This window comes from Aplysia californica, unplaced genomic scaffold (assembly GCF_000002075.1).
Source record: "Aplysia californica isolate F4 #8 unplaced genomic scaffold, AplCal3.0 scaffold00007, whole genome shotgun sequence".
Taxonomy (NCBI): Eukaryota; Metazoa; Mollusca; class Gastropoda; order Aplysiida; family Aplysiidae; genus Aplysia; species Aplysia californica.
Window position 1 is genome coordinate 348,713 of NW_004797277.1, and position 20,719 is coordinate 369,431.

The 20,719-nt window shown below is 37.8% G+C and overlaps 1 protein-coding gene across 1 annotated transcript in view; it reads right to left on the reverse strand.

Moving 5' to 3' along the window:
- The window catches only part of LOC101851458, an 88,710-nt gene that overhangs the window by 31,756 nt on the left and 36,235 nt on the right, over positions 1–20,719 (reverse strand). Inside the window, exons 22-29 of the mRNA XM_005089614.3 lie at positions 20,014–20,250; positions 19,095–19,182; positions 17,737–17,918; positions 15,589–15,825; positions 14,510–14,603; positions 9,226–9,466; positions 5,502–5,607; positions 863–939 (exon numbers count right to left, since the gene is read on the reverse strand). Of these exons, the coding sequence (XP_005089671.3) occupies positions 863–939; positions 5,502–5,607; positions 9,226–9,466; positions 14,510–14,603; positions 15,589–15,825; positions 17,737–17,918; positions 19,095–19,182; positions 20,014–20,250 (1,262 nt within the window). The remainder of the gene's footprint in view (positions 1–862; positions 940–5,501; positions 5,608–9,225; positions 9,467–14,509; positions 14,604–15,588; positions 15,826–17,736; positions 17,919–19,094; positions 19,183–20,013; positions 20,251–20,719) is intronic.

The window sequence follows — 20,719 nt, forward strand, 5'->3', positions numbered from 1 at the left end:
TCTCTCTCTCTCTCTCTCTCTCTCTCTCTCTCTCTCTCTCTCTCTCTCTCTTTCTGGCTCTCTCTCTTTCTCATTCTCTCTATCTCTTTCTCTTTCTCTCTCTCCCTCCCTCTCTCCCTGTCTCAATCTACCTACCTCAATCTATCTCTTATTCTCCCTTTCGATTTCTCTCTCTCTCTCTATCTCTCTCAATCCTTCCTCACTTGTCCCAACTCATATTATGAATCGATTCACGAAATAAGTCTGTATTTATCTTTGTCGAGATAACAAATAACAACTGATAGCAACAAATAACTACTGATAACAACAAAATAACGACAAATATCAACACAAACGTCCTAATTTCTTTGCTTTTACTTGGTTTTTAAGGTAGTCTGCTTACATCGGTATATCTTTGTTGAGCTAACAACAAAATTAAAATAACAACTGATAACGACAAATAACAACTGATAACAACTGATAACAACAAATAACAACTGGTAACAACAAAATAACGACAAATATCAACACAAACATCCTACTTGTTTTTTTCCCGATAAATTGTTACTTTCGATTTTACTTTGGATTTGAATGTAAACAAAAAAAGTGATGCAACTCCCCGGTCATCCCTAAAGAATAGTCTACTTCCAATAGTTGCTCAGAGATGTCCACGTAAAGTATGGGCCTGCTTGACCACATGAATATTGATTTTTGAGGCTGGAATCAAAGTATTTTTGTGTTATCTGTTGTTACTTGTTGTTATCACTCGTTATTTGTAGTTATCAGATGTTATTTGTTGCTTTCTCAACAAAGATAAATACCCAAATAAGTTGACAATCAGTATGTATCTATGCATCATTATCTAATAGAGAAGTCAACTCACTTCTAGTTGTTACGGATCTTTGAAATCCCATTAGACAACCCTGACTGGAAATCTCTAATGCGACTTCAGAGGCTTGGCTGTATAGGAATAATATAAACAAGGTAAGTGCGTAAGGAAAGGGAAATATTTATCAAACACACTGTATATAAAATGCTTCTGTCCGTTTCAACAATTCAGTCTGTTTGTTCGAGCAAACAAAATTTACATAAACATAGGCATAAACTACACATATTACCACAAGAAAATGTTAACAAAGAAGTAGCACAGATATACTCTGGATATGGACAGTCTGAAGCAGTATATCGTCAACATGCTACATTTGCGATCTGAGAAAGACCTAAGTTCAAATCAAACCAAACCACTATAGCATAATTATAAAAATTGATGACGGTGTATCACCTCGTAATAAAAGGATGAAACAGCACAAATAAGATTTCCAAGTCATAAAAGAAAAGACACCATGGACTGAGTCAAGAAAAGACATGAAATTGGAATCATTCTCCGTTCGTTTATTCATAAAAAGTAATAAATAACTTTGGCCACTCTTGGATAGTGGGCAGAAGGGGGGGGGGGGGTTGGAGGGCACCACTGGTAGGTTCTACTTCCTTACTTTTCCTTTGTTGTTTCTGTCTGTCTGTCTAACTTTATCCCAGCACTAGGTTACCATTATTGTGTCGATATGCTTCTCTTTTGTCAAACAAACAAACTGTTGTAGAGCGTTGATTTTGTAAAACATCATATTGGTCTAATTTATCCCCAACTTCCTGTAGCATGTAAAAAGTATCTTGTACACTAAAAACTTCTGTAAAGAAGTAATTAATTTGTTCTGATTTTGTGGGCCCTTGTATTCTCTCATCATAGAAACTTGGAAGAGGTAGTTAATTAGGATTTTACACTCAGCCTCAGAAGAAATCAGTGAGTTTTCGAGTAAACAGTATTGTTCATTGCCTAAGTGACTGCCACTTTCTGCATGAAAAGACTGCTATTTCATGCAGGAAAGGATCAAGACAGACAGACAGAAACAACATAGGGCTAGGGACAAAGTAGGACTTGCCACTGATGACTTCCAATAACCCACAATGTCTGTCTTCCACAATTCTGATGAAAGAGTAGACTTTAACTAAATTCATTTATCTGAGCGTGGCAAGGCAATATCAAGAAATGTAGCAAACCACACATTTTGTAAAGACGGGTACTTAACTAACCTATGAACAACACAGGTACAGGATCAATAATCCAGAAGTATAATGCTTTCTACTTTTTCAAAAATCAGGCCCATAAATTTAAAAAATTATGTCTGCGTACGTGTCAGAAATTGAGGGTATTTTGGAGAAATTCTTATCGAGGAATATAGAAGGTTTAACAGCACCAGAATATTGAAAACCAACATTATACTAGATAACTTTCACATTTATGAATGAAATGAGCTTAAAATTGGTGAGTTTATGTTTTAGGGGGCAACAAAATATACCGAGTTGCAAAAGTTCTGTCACACCCATTATATTACGATACTTTTCGATATAGAAAACGAATTTTAGTAAAATTTAAAAGTATGACTTGTGGGACTTATGAGACTTCTTGTGCAAGAGCAGACCAAAGAAATCATAAACCGGAAGTAGTACGCGGACAAAGTGTTGATATTGATTTCTCTCGGTCTGTGTTGAAATCAACGCTTCCTACACACAAAATTGGCTTTGAATCACATAGAAAATGTGTAAACACACCTTACACACTATAAAATTCCGTACTTATTATCGGTTGGGTATCTTTTTCTCCTGTTTTCAAAATTTAAAAAATGATAAGTTCAGAAAATAAAGGGGCTGTGTGTATGATAAATTCTTTAATTGCGCTTTCTGCTATTGCAAGACACGTAAATGTTTGTAGAGGAATCATCTAACACTAGAACAAACGTTTTAACACCACTAGAACTGACCAAGACAAGCCGAGACGTAGCCAACCAAGGGCGACAACTCGGCATCAGAATTGGGATATTGTCAACACCCATGTTCAAAACCCATTCCAGCTTGGTGCAGAGACTGCTAGGCATTTCGGACTGTCTTGAAACATCATTATATGGGACATTTTTAAGATCGTGGATTACGTGATTATCGCCCTTTATATGGAACCATTCTAACCCTGTTCATAGAAGAAATCGCCAAATTTTGGCACAATAACATTGTCTGTGAAACTAAAGACGTTGGTAAAGTGTTCTTTTCAGCAATGGTTAAGGTTTTTAATTCGTCGCATTGATGGAAGAGAAAAAGTGTTTAAAAGTAGACAATATAAATTTCACAAATCCAACGTCCCCCAAGAGGCCCAAAGGTGGCTGAAATGTGATTATAAGGGGTGGAATCTCTGCTTTTTATGGTATACATTTAGTTACTTTTCAAAGCAACCTCAAATAATGACATTATTGTGACCTAATTCTTCGTCACGGTGACTACGCTACATGGCACCGATGATGGAGTCTGCTATCAAAACAAAGCCCGACCACAAATGGCTACGATCATTGAAAACTTCTTCCAAACACATCAAATCGTTGTTCTGGACTGGCCTACAAGATCCACAAGTCATAACCTAACAGAACATCTGTAAGATGACCTTGACTGGAGGATTAGAAACAGACCGCACTCAGTACAAACTGGTCAGGAACTGAAGGCTGCACTTCACAAGGAATGGCAGGGGATTCTTCAGACAACCATAAGGACTTCAATTCAGTCAATGAACAGATGTTTTGTATCTGTAATTCAAGCTAGAAGAGGCCACACGCCATACTGAGCAAACTTTGATTTGGATTTTGCAAGAGTCATTGTGAATAAAATGATCCCCCTTGAATAAGGAAAGACATTTGTCAATTTTGTTACGTCATGTTGGCAGAAAATGAATAAAGATCGCATGTACCAAATTTCTCTTGGCTATGTTGAGTAGTAAATGAGTTATTGTACTTTTAAGGTGGGTGTGACAGAACTTTTGCAACTTGGTATAGTAAATGGAAGAATTAAAGTGGTAATCTCAATACCCTGTTAATTATAAGCAAATAAATAATAAAATTTGCATATTTATAGAAAAATAAGCATTATTATGGTTTAATAATGGACATGCATATCCATTCAGTTAGGCTACAGGTAGATATATAAAAATCTGTGTTTGCAAAGAACGAATTAGAAAATGTGACAAATAAGGTTTAAAATGTTTGATTGATGATGCACTCATTTGAATTTGCACATAATTAACCTAACCAAATTGTAGCCAGTAACAGCTCATAAAGTGGGGAACTAACAGGTTAATAAATAACATCAAGCTCAGTATCTTTAAAGAAATGTACTAACTTATAATTGCAGCTATAAATGCTAATAACTAAGTAGGCTAATTATGCCCATTTCAATTAAAAAACAAATGAACATCGCTTGTTGATATACATGTGTCTATGCATTCTGTTATAACAGATTATTTAGATGTATACAAGTCTTTGTTTGCAAAGGGAAAAAATGAGAAAATGTGGGGGAAAAGTTTTGAATGTTTGATTATATATATATTATGAACTCAACTTGATTATGCGCATAACTACATTTAGCCTAGAGGATATGCTCCTACCCTCCATCCATACCATGAAAATATGTGAGGCATTCGTGGTGAAATCAGGCGATCATCAAAATAATGTTAGTAAAGAAATCATCATTTTTTTGGCTGAGGGGCAATTTTTTTTTTATTTCTTTTTTTGGCTCAACACTTTTTATGTCCATTTAAAAACACATTTTTGTGTGGATTTTAATGAAAAACATTGAGTAAAGGCACAGAAAATGTAAATTTTCATTTTCGTAATGACTGTCAGGCTATGGAAGTTACCAAACTTTAGTGGCCATTTTCTCGCTAATCTTATCCCAGAAACCGGACCTCCTTCAATCGCATATATTTCGACTTCTATTCAAGATAGATGGATATTTGTTTCACCAAACAGAAGGCAAATGAACAGGCTTTAAGATGATACTGCCCATCGTATTGACGAGCACCTGATTCCACCACGTCGTGACACACCTTAGATTTAAAACTGCAATATTGCATTCATGTCTATTGGATGTGCGTATGTTCTGTAATTATAACATTGTTCTTCTGAGTATTAATAAGTAGGCCTACACATGCATAAATCTACAGAAATCTACCTTTGAGTAATAATCTTCATTGTGATTCTACCAAAAACATTTAAAATACTGAAAGAATATAATATACAATTATCTGGAAGTCTATAACAGCACAAAAATTTGCGTAAAACCGAAATTAAGCCCAATTATTTGTGCTGCAAATAGAAAAACACCTTCATTACGTCTGTTTCTATGAAAACAGTGTTTTCCATGGTATTCAGGCCAATTAAAATAATTGTCCAATCAGCGGCTACGCTTTCTGCAGCCGTGACGATACAGCCAGATGGCGGCAAGCGTTTCCCGTGTGTGGCAGTGTTTACCTTTATATGGCTTTCGGGCGATGCGAAAAACAAGAACGACATCGACGTTATTTTTTCAAAGTACAATTCTACAGGACATTAAATTATTCTACAAATAAAAATATAATGTTTCATTAACAATTTTTTGTAACTGAGAGTAACCAAATAAATGTTTTAAAGTATATATAGAAGCATACTTACGCACAGAATGCTGACATTTTGAAGTTGTCATTCAGCATCATGTTTGATATCAAGTAAGTAGTCGCTCTGACAGTGGGCATCTGTTCACTTGTGCAAGCCGATCCGTCTGGGAGAGAAATATAAATTAAGCTCCATGGGTTACAATGATTAATATACATTCGGAATCCTAATATATGTTCAACTAAAAAAAAAGAGAAAGAGAAGACTACAAAAAGGAAACCTACAATTATAAATAATATAAAAACATTTGATCTAATTACTCATTGTTTTGTCAGCCGCTGTCAATGAGAGCCATATCAAAATGGTATGATCGACGTAAATATTATATATGAGAACAAAACTCTTATAAAAATGCAATCGACATAGAAAAATAGAGCTCTATAGTGGTCTATGCTAGAGGTACGGTGTTTGCCTCTCATTCGAAAGGTCAGTTGATCGAAACCAGTCAGTGACAAGGAAAACTTTTTCTCTAAAATTGTCTCCTTTCACCTCCTTTCCTGTTCTCTAATCCTGTTGTCATTTACTTTTAACTCCACTTCCCCTCCACCCCTCCCACCCCGGGCCTCCTCTGTGCTCCTTTCCCCTTACTCCAATGAGTCCTTCTGAGTGCTGTCCTTCAAAACCACATTGATCATAGGGTAGGTAAGATCGAACACCTGGGCTCTGTCTGACAAGGGCGAAAAAACCCAGAGGTCTCATGCGAAAGTTTCGTACGTTAAAGATTCCTTGGTAGTCCTAAAATCAATAAGAATACACTTCGGCCTCCACGCAGGCAAAATTCAATTTCTATCAAACTGAAAATACTCTAGTCAGTAAAAAAAACCCATAAAGAGTACCTTTGAAATCGGAATGTTTCTGCCTGAAGTCAAGAGGCCCCTCAAAGTAGGTAAATTGGTCACATACATTTAGTTTTTTTTGGTAAGGTTTTACGGTGCTCGCAACTGCATAAGGTCACTTGAGCATCAAGGGTCGTGCCACTTAAAGAAACATCAACAATGGAATGCACTAAGGTCCTCGTCAATTGTTGGATATCCCGTTTCGGAGTTCCTCTCGACATGACTCCTGACAGAGAACCCCAGTTTACCTCTGCCCTATGGAGTATCATGGCCACACAACTCGACGTCAAAATACACATAACTACGGCATACCATGCTGGCTCAAACGGATTGGTTGAAAGGTTTCATAGGACTTTAAAAATTGCTCTCAAGGCCCGCCTAAGAGGATAAAATTGGAGTGAAGAACTGCGATGGGTCATGCTAGGAGTGAGAACAACTCCCAAGGAAGACATGCAGGCGTCCTGTGCATAAATGGTGTATGGCGGGCCCCTTACCGTCTCCAGTGATTTCGTCCTTGCTGACACATCAACACGCACAGCGACTGAACACTTAGCAAACACACAATAAAATTATTCATAAAGTCATTTTCCCCCTCCCCTACAACTCAACATGGACAACAAACAACTCATTTTCATGATTCATTATAAAAAAGCCAAATTTGTTTTCATTTGCCCTGATTCTCACCGCGGTCTCTTGTAGCGACCGTATCATGGCCCATACAAAGTTAAGTCATTGCTTCAGGAGATAAGACATTCCAAATACGAATCGGAGATCGTCAGGAAGAACGAGTTTCTGTCGATCCCCTGACACCAGCTTATGTCGACACTACTCAACCGGTACCACTGGAATCGCCACCTCTGCAAGGCTGACCACTTGCCAAATCAAATCAACCTTCAGCACACTCACAAGCATCTCATTGCAATCCAAAACATTCAATGACCCAACATGAGAGCAGTAGGCACTCACACTTCAATTCAAGTAAGAACAAAGCATCTGATAACGATATCACCACCACCAGGTCAGGACATCACATCAAATCTCCTCAGTTCTTCACGACGTCACCACACACATACACATTTCCGATACATGTCTACACCACACACAATGACATTGTGCTAACCGCAAAGTTGGTATCGCCGGGGAGTGAGTCATCGCTCACTGTTGTAATATTATAAGTGTGTTGTCTTTTTCATTCTATGCCTTTCATTACAATTTTGTCTCACGATGAAGAAGGTTGTGTTGGTGTAATTTCCTTTGCTCTACAATGTTAATATTCTCCCCTTTGGGGATGGCCTGAAGATGACTTCAGTCAGTAGCACTGCCCTGGTGGTCACATACATAAAAATCAGTTGCAGTGCAGGTTGAAGAACCAGCAGTCGACTACTCCTGAGATCTAACAGGGAAGTGCAAAGAAAAAGAAGAAGAATCCACAAGGAAGTTATGGTAGCCAGAACAAGGAGGAAAAGAAAGTGACGGGGATTCCCTACCCTGTTGTAATGAACTTATTATATATTAGTACAAACCATATTGTTTGTTAAGTGAAATCAGGCGCTCGTCAGTTTTTGGCCACATAGAGCTATTAATATAATATTGAAGCTTGTTTATTTGTCTTACTATTGGCAAAAATATACACGTCTACCTTGAATAGAAGTCGAGATTTTTGCAATAGAAGGAGGTGGGGGTCGCCTGGTGTGACAGGTAAAATTAGCATGAAAATGGCTGCCAAAGTTTGGTGATTTCCAAAGCTGGAGTGTCCGTGGAAACTGGGAATTTACATTTGTCGTGCCTTTAATCAAAGTTTTTCTGTAACATCCACAGAGAAATTTGTTTTTAAAAAGACATAGAAGGTGTTGAGCCAAAAAGAGAAAATTTTGTAAACATTGCCCAACACCCAGGACCTGATTTCACTACGCTGCCTCACATATATACAAAGAACTAAATTTTTGCTACTTTATGTCATCTTGATGGTCACATGAAGTTGAAAGTTCATCACTTATTTTTTTTTTAAATATATCTATAGGTATTTATGTTTCCATGGATAGTTCGCCTATTTAGGAGGCTGGCTTCAAAGCTCCTAAAGTCTGCACAGCAAACGCTGATTCATTACTTTAAAGAAGCTTTCTTTATATTTCTCTTTTCTTTCAAAATTAGCCTCCCCTGAGCATTATTGCTTCCCGGAAAGATACCCCCTCAACACGGTGAAAGATACCCCCTCTCCCGCTTGACTTTTATGGAGCAGCGATAGAAACCAGTAGCAGATCTAGTTCCTTTCTTGGTTCCTCCTTTCTTAGCAGAAAAGCGCTTGACTTATTAATATTATTATAATAATATTACTTGTGAGTTCAATTACCCGTGTTGCTTGGACAGAAATGCATGCTCAGGAAAGGAACATTTCACTATCTCCTGCCTCTCCTCCCTTTTTTTCTCTTAATTTCAATTAAATTGTTTAACAGTCTGCGAAGATGGAGTGTAAATGATACTGATGTGCGCATAGCAGGATACAAATTTGTATACATATTTAACCAAAATGGCAGAAATGCTCTGATGAGACATGAAAAAAGAGAGGCTATTTTTTTATCCTATTCTTAGTTTCCAGAACATTTCGCAGCGCCGATGCCAAGGTATCATTGTATCAACAGTGCATTTTTTCCCTTGGTTAGTTTGCTTGTCTAAAGAGTATTCATAATTGTTCACTAAATTGGCTCCATTGTGTCGGAGAAACGTGTTGAAGTGCTGTCACTGTCTCTTGAAAAACTGCACTGTGTTGAAGCGACAAGAAATCAACCACACCAAATGTTCTAAAATCTATCTCAAAATATAGCTTAAATAGAACAAAAAAAGAGAAACCTTGCAACATCAAAATATGAATATGACAAGAACAATCATACCTTCACACAAAGCATTTCTGAGATGACCAAGAAGGGTATGTCCAGCAGTCAAAAACTGTCCCCGACTTTCTTTGTTGAACTCAGCGGTCAAATTGTCAACTTTGGCACGGATAACTTTACATGTCTCTTCCACCGTAGAAACGACGCCAAATCCTCTGACAGCAGACAAAGCCGCGTACACAAGACCATCAAGGCTGCCTTCAGCGCAAGAAAGTTCCTTTGGAAGGCCAACTGATTCCAGCTGAAGAAAGAGATGAACTTGTTATGAAAGAAGACAAGAAAAGGGGAAGTTTGTTGATAAAGCAAATTACTTGAGCTTTGATGACATACTTGGTAGGCTACTTATCTGAGAAATTGGGAAGGCAATAGGGCAGAAAGTTCCAAAGAAAGTTTAGTAAAAAAAACAAATCCCTTTACCAAAGACACAGGGTTCAGGGCAGAGTTGTGTGCACCTATCGACAACACATGTTAAACAGGTCCTGGCTAAAGCAGTCAAGAACATACTCGATAAATTTGTATCTTGGCTTATCACAGACTTCGTCTTAACTCATTCTCTGCCCATTTTTATACCAGCTTTTACAGATTTTCTCTGAGCATCCGATCGTGAATGATAGGTGTGTTTGTTCGGGAAGGATTTTCATAAGTAAAACGAATATATATAAGTAGGTAGTGTCATACATATTTTGAAGGTAATAAAACGAAGCATTGAAATGTGTAACAAAATATTTGATTAGGCAAAAGCCGTAATTGATATACTTGTCAGAAAACACATCCATCACATGGGAGCAAATAAAAAGACAAACTAAATTTCCAACTTTGAATGTATATAATAATAAAATTTATGTTTCAAAAAAAGATTCCTACACTCATAAAATAAATGTTACATTCAATTCCGGGCAAGTACATGCAAAAAGGTATGAAATCATGCAACTCTAGCAGATTTTACTATCAATTTTGTAACATCACTGTGACAATACCAAAAGTTGCAATGAATCAGAATTTGCCCAAGTTGCACTTGCTTGTCCAAGTCTAGATTTAGATTTAGACCTAGATCTAGGTCATCCTCTTGATTTTCACTTCTCTTGGCTTTCTTTCTCTTTCATTTCCAAGCATATTCACTCACTTCCCTATCTCCAACTATCCTCTTTGCTGTCACTGTAGATTTAGACCTACGAATTATGTCTTTCACACTTTTCACTCTCGATTCAATCATCGGTAGAATCAGAATCTAAAGCTAAGGATTCTAAGACAATATCATCTCCGTCCTCAAGTTTACTAAAGAAAAATTCCCTAGTCAGTTTTACAAGTTATATGCCTATAGGGTCGTTTACTACCAGGCCCAGAAAACATAGCTAGATCTAGAACTAGAAATGGTGTGACCATCTTTCGTGTTTTGGTTTCACAAACACACCACACAAGATACTTCAACAATTTCAAATTTCCACCCACTAACATGGTTATAGACACGATATTTTGTTGAAGGATTTAAAGTTTCTACTTTCGAGATTTGTTTACATCAAAACCTAAAATTATGGAACAAGCATTTACGAACTAAAAACTAAAATCTTAATTAAAAATAATGTCACAGGACATACACTTATGATAAATATATAATATTATAATACCTATTTATAAATATGAAGGGAACAAGGGAAAAACCAGCGATATCACTTTTTTAAATTTCTTGGGTTATTGTCCCAGCATGATGCCTGGCTGGGTCTGCTTTAGTCCATTTCGCCACATAGGGAAAAAACAGCGCTGCCAGTCTCTGTGAGAGTTTGAAAATATAGCCCACAATGGAAGAACTAGCAATGTTAATTGATGTCAACAACGGAACAACCAGCAAAGTCAAGCATACTTTTCTTTGTTGCGTCCCTTGTGACCAATCAGTGACCATATTTCAGTGAAAAATGGTGAAGGTTTAGCGCCCCTGTCAACACTATTAGGTTATTTAAGATGTGGGACCTCCGAGTTAAATGTCCATCCCCGTAAGGACTAAGCCTTTCCCAAAGACGTCGGACCGAGCTGAGACTTGAACCCCTGCACTGGACTTATATGCTCTGCTAAATGAGAAAATAATTCATCGAGAACCCATGTTTGCGCTAACCTTTGATTTTCTTAAGAACATGGGCTGCTCAAACATCTCAGCAAACGATTTGTACAATCGTTGGCTGATATCTATATGCTCCTTTAAAATCTTCTCTCTAAATGATGAGTCAGCAAAAAGGGTGGAGACGATGTAGCATGTAACCAGCATACTGCTACATTACTTTCTACACATTCTGCCAATTGATGTGACTCGTGTGCAGGCCAGAACAAGAACTGGACGGTTTCTCTATCATGTTGTTGTCCACCAGGAAAAGTAATGAAAGGTGAAAATCTCATTTCCAGTGAGAGGCCACAGCTACTTGGAATGTGACAGAGACATGGCATTGGTGAATGAGAGGGTCTTTGTAGATATGCCAGCCAGTTGGGTGGAGCAATTCAAGACAGCCCTTAGAAAAGCCTCGCTGCTCCAGATAGTCAGGATGACACAAGCCATATTCCAGAATGTGCCAGAAAACCTTAAACCGTACTACCGTGTCTTCCGCCTTATACCCACTCAACCTCTGCTTGAAATCTGCATCCCACAGGCCCATCTACAGCTAATGCAGTATAGAGAGAGAGCTGGAATGGTCCGCTTGACACTGCAATCATTATGAAGCTGATGAAAAAGAAGAGCGCTGCAAGACTCCAACCCCTGAAACCCCTCTAGCTATAAGCGCCCGCTGACCACCAAAGCTGCCAAATATGCAGACATGAAGGTCAAAAAGGCGTTCTGGCCCGACAGCTTTCTCTGAATTGCCCCATGCTGGAGGACAAAGTGCCACACAAGAGTCTGATGACTCAGGGTCGTCATCCAAAAATGAATATTAAATTAAATTTTTTTTAAACATAGGAAATATTACAAAATGGTCTGCAATTTTCTTGTTTGAATCATTTAGTTTGGTATTTATTCACAATGAGTAAAGAAACTCACAATTCATTCACTTCCTAGAAGATGGAGGCCTTGCCAACAGCTTACAAGAGAAAAACCAGCGCTGCCAATTTGATACAGAATTTTTTATTTTGCTCTCACCGAAACACCCATAACACGAGGACTGAAAATTTCTTATTGCCAACATAAATGGTCATACTTGAAGTCAATGTAAACAGTGGAGAGATCATTGTAGCATAAAAAGAGTTATAAGTCTTTAAAGTTTGTTTTTCAATTATCTCGGAATTGCAAAAACCTGAGATCGCTGGTTTTTCCCTTATTATGCCCTTTTATATAATATATATATAGATATATATAGATACAATATATATCTATATTTATACATAGAGCGGCAATAGAAACTTTCCACTTGGAGAGAAGTCTATATCGCTTTTATTATTCCACATATAATAAACAAAAATTAACACAGACGTATTTCAAAGTATGTCAAGAAGTGTATTACCTTTTGTTTCTTGATCATGTCTCATATGGAGGCACAGTGTTAAGCACAAACTCGTACCCCTTGATTTCAAAATTTCACGTCAGTAATGGGTATTGTCTCCCTTTGCAATGATGCAATCTTGGCATGTACTGCGCATTGATCGAGTCAGTTTTTTGGGGTTGGTTTTTTTTGGGGGGGGTTCTTTTTTTTTTTTAAAGTAATTATTGAGGCAGTCCATTCCACTCTTGAATCAATGCTTGTCCCAGTCATTGTACAATGTTTAATATGTCGTTCTGAGAGCTCATTCTTAGGCCCATTGGGCGACATCTGTGCCGAGTACGTTGGCAATAGCAAAACATTTACATTTTGATGCTGTAATTATTGTATCTTTACACGGGTAATGTGTGGGCATGCATTGTCAGGCTGGAATGTGTGCCTACGTCTATGGGTTTGAAAGATGGGAACCAAGTATGTCCGGACAACATTCTGGTACTCATTGGTGTCAACAGTAGCATTAGAAATGTGGGCTAGGTTCTGTGGTTGGAAGATATTCAACCTCACACCATCACACTGCCATTGCCCCATCTGTCGATTTCATGCATGGAGCAGTCTGCTAATCTCTCTCTCCTTTGTGTCCCTAAACTCTCCGAGAAGAGAACTCCACCCCAGACAAATGTGACGGTTTACCCAGTCAGTTTAAGTGTAATTCTTGGAAAGATGGCAAATGTTGGTCATTATACGACCGCCTTGCTGGATGTCCAAATGTGTTTCAACGTTGCTGCATCCTTCTTTTGCTGATAACTCTTCCAGTGTCTGTATGAAATTGATGTGCAGAGCCGGTCGCTGTGAGAAAGTGATCTTGAAGATGCCAGAGCAGTATCTGTCCGTCTTCTGGAGCAGTATCGACCTGTGGTCTGCTTGGTCTGGGTCTATCAGGTGTAATTCCAGTGACTTAGAACCTATCTTTCAAATTATTGATGGTAGGATGGGAGCTATGAAGCATCCGCCCCACTCAACAGGCCGATAGCACAGCTTGGAGTATTCAGATTGCTCAACAGGACTCCACAGGGTTTTAACCTTGGCATCTTGTGCAGCAATGTAAGTCAACAAAAGCCAGTTGGAATGTGTATGTAACTTGATTTTTCGGTTCCAAAATTGCTAATGTGTTGATCTAAACATAATTCAGATGATTTCATAATTCCAGGGGAATGTAAGTCACAAAACATGTTAATTTGCATGTGGGTCACATGACCATGTAGTTGCATATTTGATCAAGAAAAAGATCAGCGTGGAGTCGTTGTTGGGTATATGGTGAGTGATGTGCAAAATTTCACTCACTAACTCACGTGAACAAGGACACAGTTACAAAATACAAAATGAAATGTTTCTATTTCCACTGGGCGTATATATATGATACTGAACATTGTAAAAACATATAATTTCCAGAAAAATCACAAGGTTCACAAAATAAATATAACAAACCTCTAGCTATACATTACATTATCTGTTTTAAAATTGATGTCTTTGTTAGAGCCTCCTACAGAGTATATGCAGAACAGCAAGATTGATTTTGACATTGAGTCATTTTGCCAGATCTAAAACTGCACACTTTTAATATTGAAAAAGAACATTGCCTAAAGTCTACTTTACCTGGAAGGAAAGGTCTCAAATATTAATTTTTTAAATAAATATATAGCGTAAATAAAAACCAACCAAAAACAGCTTAAAATGAAGTTGATATCACTTTACATAATATTATTATTTCCTTTGAACTTTGAGCTTTGCTGTTCCTCACAAAGGAAGAACATATCTTTTCGGATTCTCACCTTTCTATCCATGACTGATATCGCCTGGGCCTTCTGAGCTGCGTTGCAAGTTGTCGAATATTCGGCAACACAGGCATAGGCATCATCCCTCAGTCTGACAAAGACAGAAACAGAGGTTCAGGTTATCTGTACCATGCTCTTACACAGGCATTCAGTCTCTGTCTTAAAGATATTGCTTTGCCAATAACAACTTGCAAGACAGTGTTACGAATGAAGCTAATTTTCATGAGTAAAAGCCTTGAGCTAGACTTTGAACGCATTTTTTAAAAATATTTAAAAAATAGGTTCTTTTTGTGAAATAAAAATCGGTTTAAAAGTATCCCTTCAATATCTAATACTGTAATTCAAGAGGGTTTTCATACAGGCATCCACAAGTACCAAAGCAGATTGCAAATCGCACTATACCTATAAAATCTCATTTTCAGTTTTGCCAAAGTAGTTCATCTAAATATAAAATGATTATATTTGTATGCAGTGCAAAATCAGATGAGGTCATTGAATCCAAGCACTAACGTAAGCCAATTATAATCAGAGATTTGCACGATAAGGTAACACTGATATTACGTTATAATTTTCTCATTCCACATTATACATGATGCATCCTACATTTACCTAGTCAGTAAAGCTATGGACACATTTAAGAACTCCCATCTAGGCAATTCCAAATTGCGTGAATTGAAACAAGACATATATTCTAAATGATTAAAATTTATTAACTTTTTTTAGCCATACTGGCCTAAACCAGCCATCCTGTCATGTTGCCATTCCGGCTTTTACTAGCTTTCCCGCTGTAAAACCATAGCGGTTTTTATCAACCTGACACACCCGCCTTTAGTATGGGCTTAGAAATAAGAACATTCCTCTTCAAATTTAGAAGCTGACAACCGAGGTCTTTGTATGTGAAATTTTATAGAAATACATCACTTAGATCAAAAGCAAATGCAATTTCTTTGCTACATCCCCTGAACACTGATATCATGGTGCTAAGAGGGTTAAAGTACATCCACATCTTTTTGAAAGTCATAAGGCTGCAATTAGCACCATTCAGATGGTGGAGTTTATACGTCACTGTATCTTACTCGCAAACGGTCTTCTCACTGTTGATGAGTCCTTTCTCAAGGGTTATCTCACAGCCAGCAGTGGCCACTGGACAGGGCTTCTCTCGGCTGCACATGTCCTGGGTCAGCCAAGGGCAGCGGTCAGCAGCGCTAGCCTTCAGGGCATCAAGGGAGTCCAGAATGGTCTCCACATCTTCACTCTCTGCGTCACAGGATGTGGTATTGGTGGCCACACATGCCATCATATTCTGAAGGTTTCTGGGGAAAAAAAGATTCCATTGAGAAGAGAATCATAATTTGTAATTTAAAGCCAGAGTCATCTTAACTCAAGGGCACTCTGAGAAACAGCCTGGTAAACTCTTGGTTTGAGTTTTACGAGATGATTAAACAAAGAACTACGGTCTGTTTCGGCAAACATAGAAATGACTCTTGAATTTTATAACTGTTTAGGTTCAATGTATCCGATCACATTTAACAAGAAACATTCCTCTCTGGAGCTTAAACATGCATAATAAAAGCTGAATTACCGAATACTGCCTAACAGTTGTCATATGTGCCCTCGTTCATTAAAATATATAACGTCCTAAATTGACCAGCTGTACCCAAAGGATTCAAAGCAAACTCTCATCTGAAAGATATTAGATGGATCTTTAGTTAAGTTTAGTTTTGTAAGAGTTTTAGGGTACTTGCAATGTGAATAGGTGTTAACTTACAGTCCCAGACTGGATAGCCATGAAAAAACAATTTAATAACTTCTCTAATTTTGAGCGGATCTGCACCAAATTTGACAGGAACTGTGTTTGATTATCTGGATGCTATAATCTATGCTCAACTTTGAACTGGTAAGAAGAACACTGCTGATTCAACCATATCTTGGAGTCACCCTAGAAAGGCCTTTTGTGTTAGAAAATACACAAAATTCAAGTCCAAAAAGAAGCTTTAAACCTGTTATTGCAGGGGGTAAGAAAGGAAGGGAGTAAGCGTAAACAAAGCGTTGCGTCAGTCGTACCACTGCCAGAGAAGTCTGTTCGAGGGCATGGCTCGGAACTCATCTTGTCAAAGTCGCAGACTTACAGAACTTTATAGCATATATGATTTTAAAATGAAACTACATTACATTTTTATCTACCAAGGTATAACCCCAGACATTGCTTTGGAGAGCAGTTTGCTTTAGCGTTGAGCCCAATTTCTACAAACTATAAAATTGTGCTCTGGGCAACAGAAAGACCGGTTGATGTGAATGAGAGGAACTTAGTAATCGAGACAAGAACTTTGTCACAGCAGTGACAGCACACTATACATGTACATACTTTAGTCAGAACACACAAATAAATTGCTCGAGATGAGGGACCATGTGGAGCATCTTTTAGTAAAGCTAACAATTCTAATATGAGTATTTCTTTTTCATTAAATAAATCATTGTTACCAATATTGTACTTAAAGCAATTTTCATGTTATTTGATTCTTTTTTGGTGATCATTGGGTTTAGGACACTTTGTAAGTGCTAAAGATTATAGGTATTATAGAGAGTAAGGTACAAAGAACAGGGTGGGAGATAAGGACAACATAGATTAGATAGAAAAAAAGGAGCAAACACACTGCAGCACTTGACAATCACCCATAGATGTCTCTGAGTTCGTAAGTTTGTTGTATATATGTGTATATGCATATACCTGCCTTGTGTGTTTGTGTGTGTGTATGTGCGTGTGTGTGTGTGTGTGTATGTGTGTGTGTGTGTGTGAGTGTGTGTGTGTGAGTGTGTGTGTGTGTGTGAGAGTGTGTGTGTGTGTGTGGGTGCCCGTCGGATATGCATGTTCCTGCATGGTTTGTTTGTGAGAAAGGGGAGAAAGGAAACTACTACATTTTCCATGGAACTTTAATATATTCTTACAACAGCCATGTTTCCGGTTATGTTAATATTGACAGACATAGCTCTCAATAAAAAATAATTTAAAAACTTATTGGAACTTGGGCACATTATTCCTTTGGTACTAGGGCAAAAAAGATTAGATACACGAAAAGAGGAAGTCATACACTGCATAAATCTTTGTCAGTGATGATGCAAGACTGAGGTGCGATATAAAGAAAGGATAACATATAAAGAAACACGAAAAGAAAGAAAATGAAAAGTTGACTTCAAGGTTTAATGACATCAGATTCTGCACTTACGAGCACTGCTGTCTCCAAACCAAAGAGTCTCCTCCATTCATAATCCTCACGTTGAAGTTGGTCATACACCTGAAGCTGTTGCCAAATCGGCACACTCGGCTCTTTTCGGGAATTTCTGGGCAGATTGGGGGACGCGGCAGCTCCACTTTGTCGCAGTCTTCGTTCACTCTGGATTGCAGTTTCTGTTTCAGTTTCAACAAATAAGATAAGATAATTGATCGCATGTTCGAAAACCATGCACAAGAAACTGAAATTTCACAAAATTTGTATCAGGTAAACTTTCTTATTGTTTCAGTTCACTCATATTTGATCAACATTTCCTTTCAAAAGTGATACAAACATGGCTGTACCCAGATATAATTTTACCTTAATTCATGAGGATAGAAGGGCGTTATAGACTATTGTAGAAGTAGAACTTTTATGGAGAACTGTTCATCACTTGTAATAATGTGTGCAATAGAAGCTGTTGGAAACATTAGCAGTGGCGGTGGGTGGACCAAAATTTGGGTGGTGCTTAGGTTGCTTTCACTTCTTTACCACCAAATAGCAAACAATAAGAACAAAACAGTGGTGATTTTTCCATACTCACGGCGAGCCACGGCATTTTGAGAACCATTCAAACGAGAAGAGTCACCTTTGTCTTCCTTCTATTTGTTCTATGTTAAATTCTTCTTGATGCTTCACCTCCAAACTTCTCTAATTAATTTTCATCTGATGAAAAAGTTGCCTCAAAAGTGGTTTGATATGATTAATAACTGTTAAATCTCAGCGTCACACACAACAAACATATATACACAGCATTCCACGAGCTGGATTAGGCCGTGTAGTCGAGGAAAGTAGACAGCACCTAACAAAGGTCCAATGGGAGCGTAGGTAACTGTGTCACTGGGGGGAAAGTGTGTTGTAAACTTTCACCCCATTGTCAGGGCTAGGACAGCGTGAGCCCTCTGTGCAGTGTTAGTTTTTTCAAGTCTTCTACCTTTTTACAAGAAGAGTTTCATTAACGAGGGTCGGTGGGAACCGGCTCATCTTTGTTGAGCCCTAAAGACATTTGATTGGCTGTTAGGTTACTATAGTTGTAAGCGGTGGCAACAGTGATTGGATAAACGAGCAAGCCAACAAGTTGATCACTTTGTGTTCATTGCGTGCGGTCATAACGGTTTCAATTGCTTATTTCGTTATTTTCTTTTGCTTTGGGATAGAGTTGTGGGGCTCAAGCCCGTGAGCTCTTCACTACCCACCGCCACTGAACATTAGATTAGAATTCTCTGCGACTTGCAGTAGAAAGCTAGTCTTATTTCATGCTGCCTGATTTGGTTTTGCCCTAATCTATATTAAAATGCTTCATCAAAACTCACGTCAAATTCAGCCTTCACAGGCTTGGAGTCATCTGAGCTGCATGAACCAGTGAACATTTCCAAGCACTCTTCAGCTGCAAATTTTGCCCTGAAAGAAATCAACAAAGATACATTTTGACACAAAGCAAAGAAAAATATACTCTTGAGAATTTTTTCCCCTGGCTTTTGGCTCCTATTTGTCTAGATAATATTTGGAAATATTATGAGTATTGTTCTGCTAAATGTTGATCTGTAAATTCCCATAAAATCATTTTTCTAACCAAGACCAAATAGTTGATAATTTTCAAAAACATGTGTTCTTAATACAATAAAAATAATAGATTGTATTTTTATTGTGTTCTTTCCCATACAAGTATAAGCACTATCTGAGCGCTTTACACCAATAACATAATCATTGAGCATAATACTTCATTCACACAAGATAAAACATTTCACACAATATATTAACAAGAAAACTAAGTCAACCACATAAAGAAGAAATTTCTCAATCACACATTAATTATATACATGAAAGGAAAACAGTGAAAACAAAACATACCTACTATTGTACTACAATTAAGAATAAAACAAATGAGTCTTGATTACATATTTAAAGAATACAAATAATAAATATCACAGTATTCATACAAAGGGACATTCAAGAAGTGTTAATTCAATGTCCGACTACTGACTACTGCTGATCCTACAGAACTGACATTCACTTCTCAACGGAATAGCTTGGAGACATCCTATCTAATAATAGATAACACTAGATGACTCACCATGACATTTGCTTTGAACCGAGTATGTCTTTTAATCTGGGATCCCTTGTGTGTGTGTATGTGTGGAAGGAGGGTGGGGGGGTTCATTTGTTTGTTTAATTACATAATCTCCTATCAAAAATCCACACAATCACCATCCAATCAGTTCTTTAACTTACATACATAATTCCTTCAGTTCTTGGGAGTTGTCATAGGCAGTCAGAGCAGCCCCATACTTGTTAACACACACATAGGCCTCTGAGATAATGCACAGTTTGGGAGAGCCACAAATATTCAAGGACTCTACGATGCCCTGACTGACAGCCTGAATGTTTTGGAACCTTTCGATGTCTGCTTTGGGGCAGCCGTTCAGTGCTCTCTTCACACATTTAGCAGTAGTGGATTGATACACAGAGCTGAGGATGACCATGTGAAAGAAAAAGATGAACATCCTTTAAAACTTATATGTCTCATTATGATATAGGAAATAAATGTTAAAATAACTACAGGATGACCAAAAAACGACCCACTTGAAAGGTAATAAATCCGTCATCTTTCCATCAATTTCAATAAAAATTTCCATCAAATAAAATACAACAAAAAACGCCAAATTTGTCAATATGAAGGAAATCAGTCAACATGTTTTGAGAAATATCAAATTTTAAAGATTTAAACCAAAACTGAGTGAACTGCAAAACTTAAGTTCGTATAAAGCATTCATATATATACAGGGGCATTATTAACCTGTCCTGGTTTCAAAACATCAAATAATGTATAATTTGTTGAAAAAAACCCCACTAAAACATTGGCTAGGTTTGGGATTTGAGGGGGGGGTGGTGGGGGGGGGGGGGGTAGGCTTATTGAGGGTGTGGTTGTGTGGGTGGG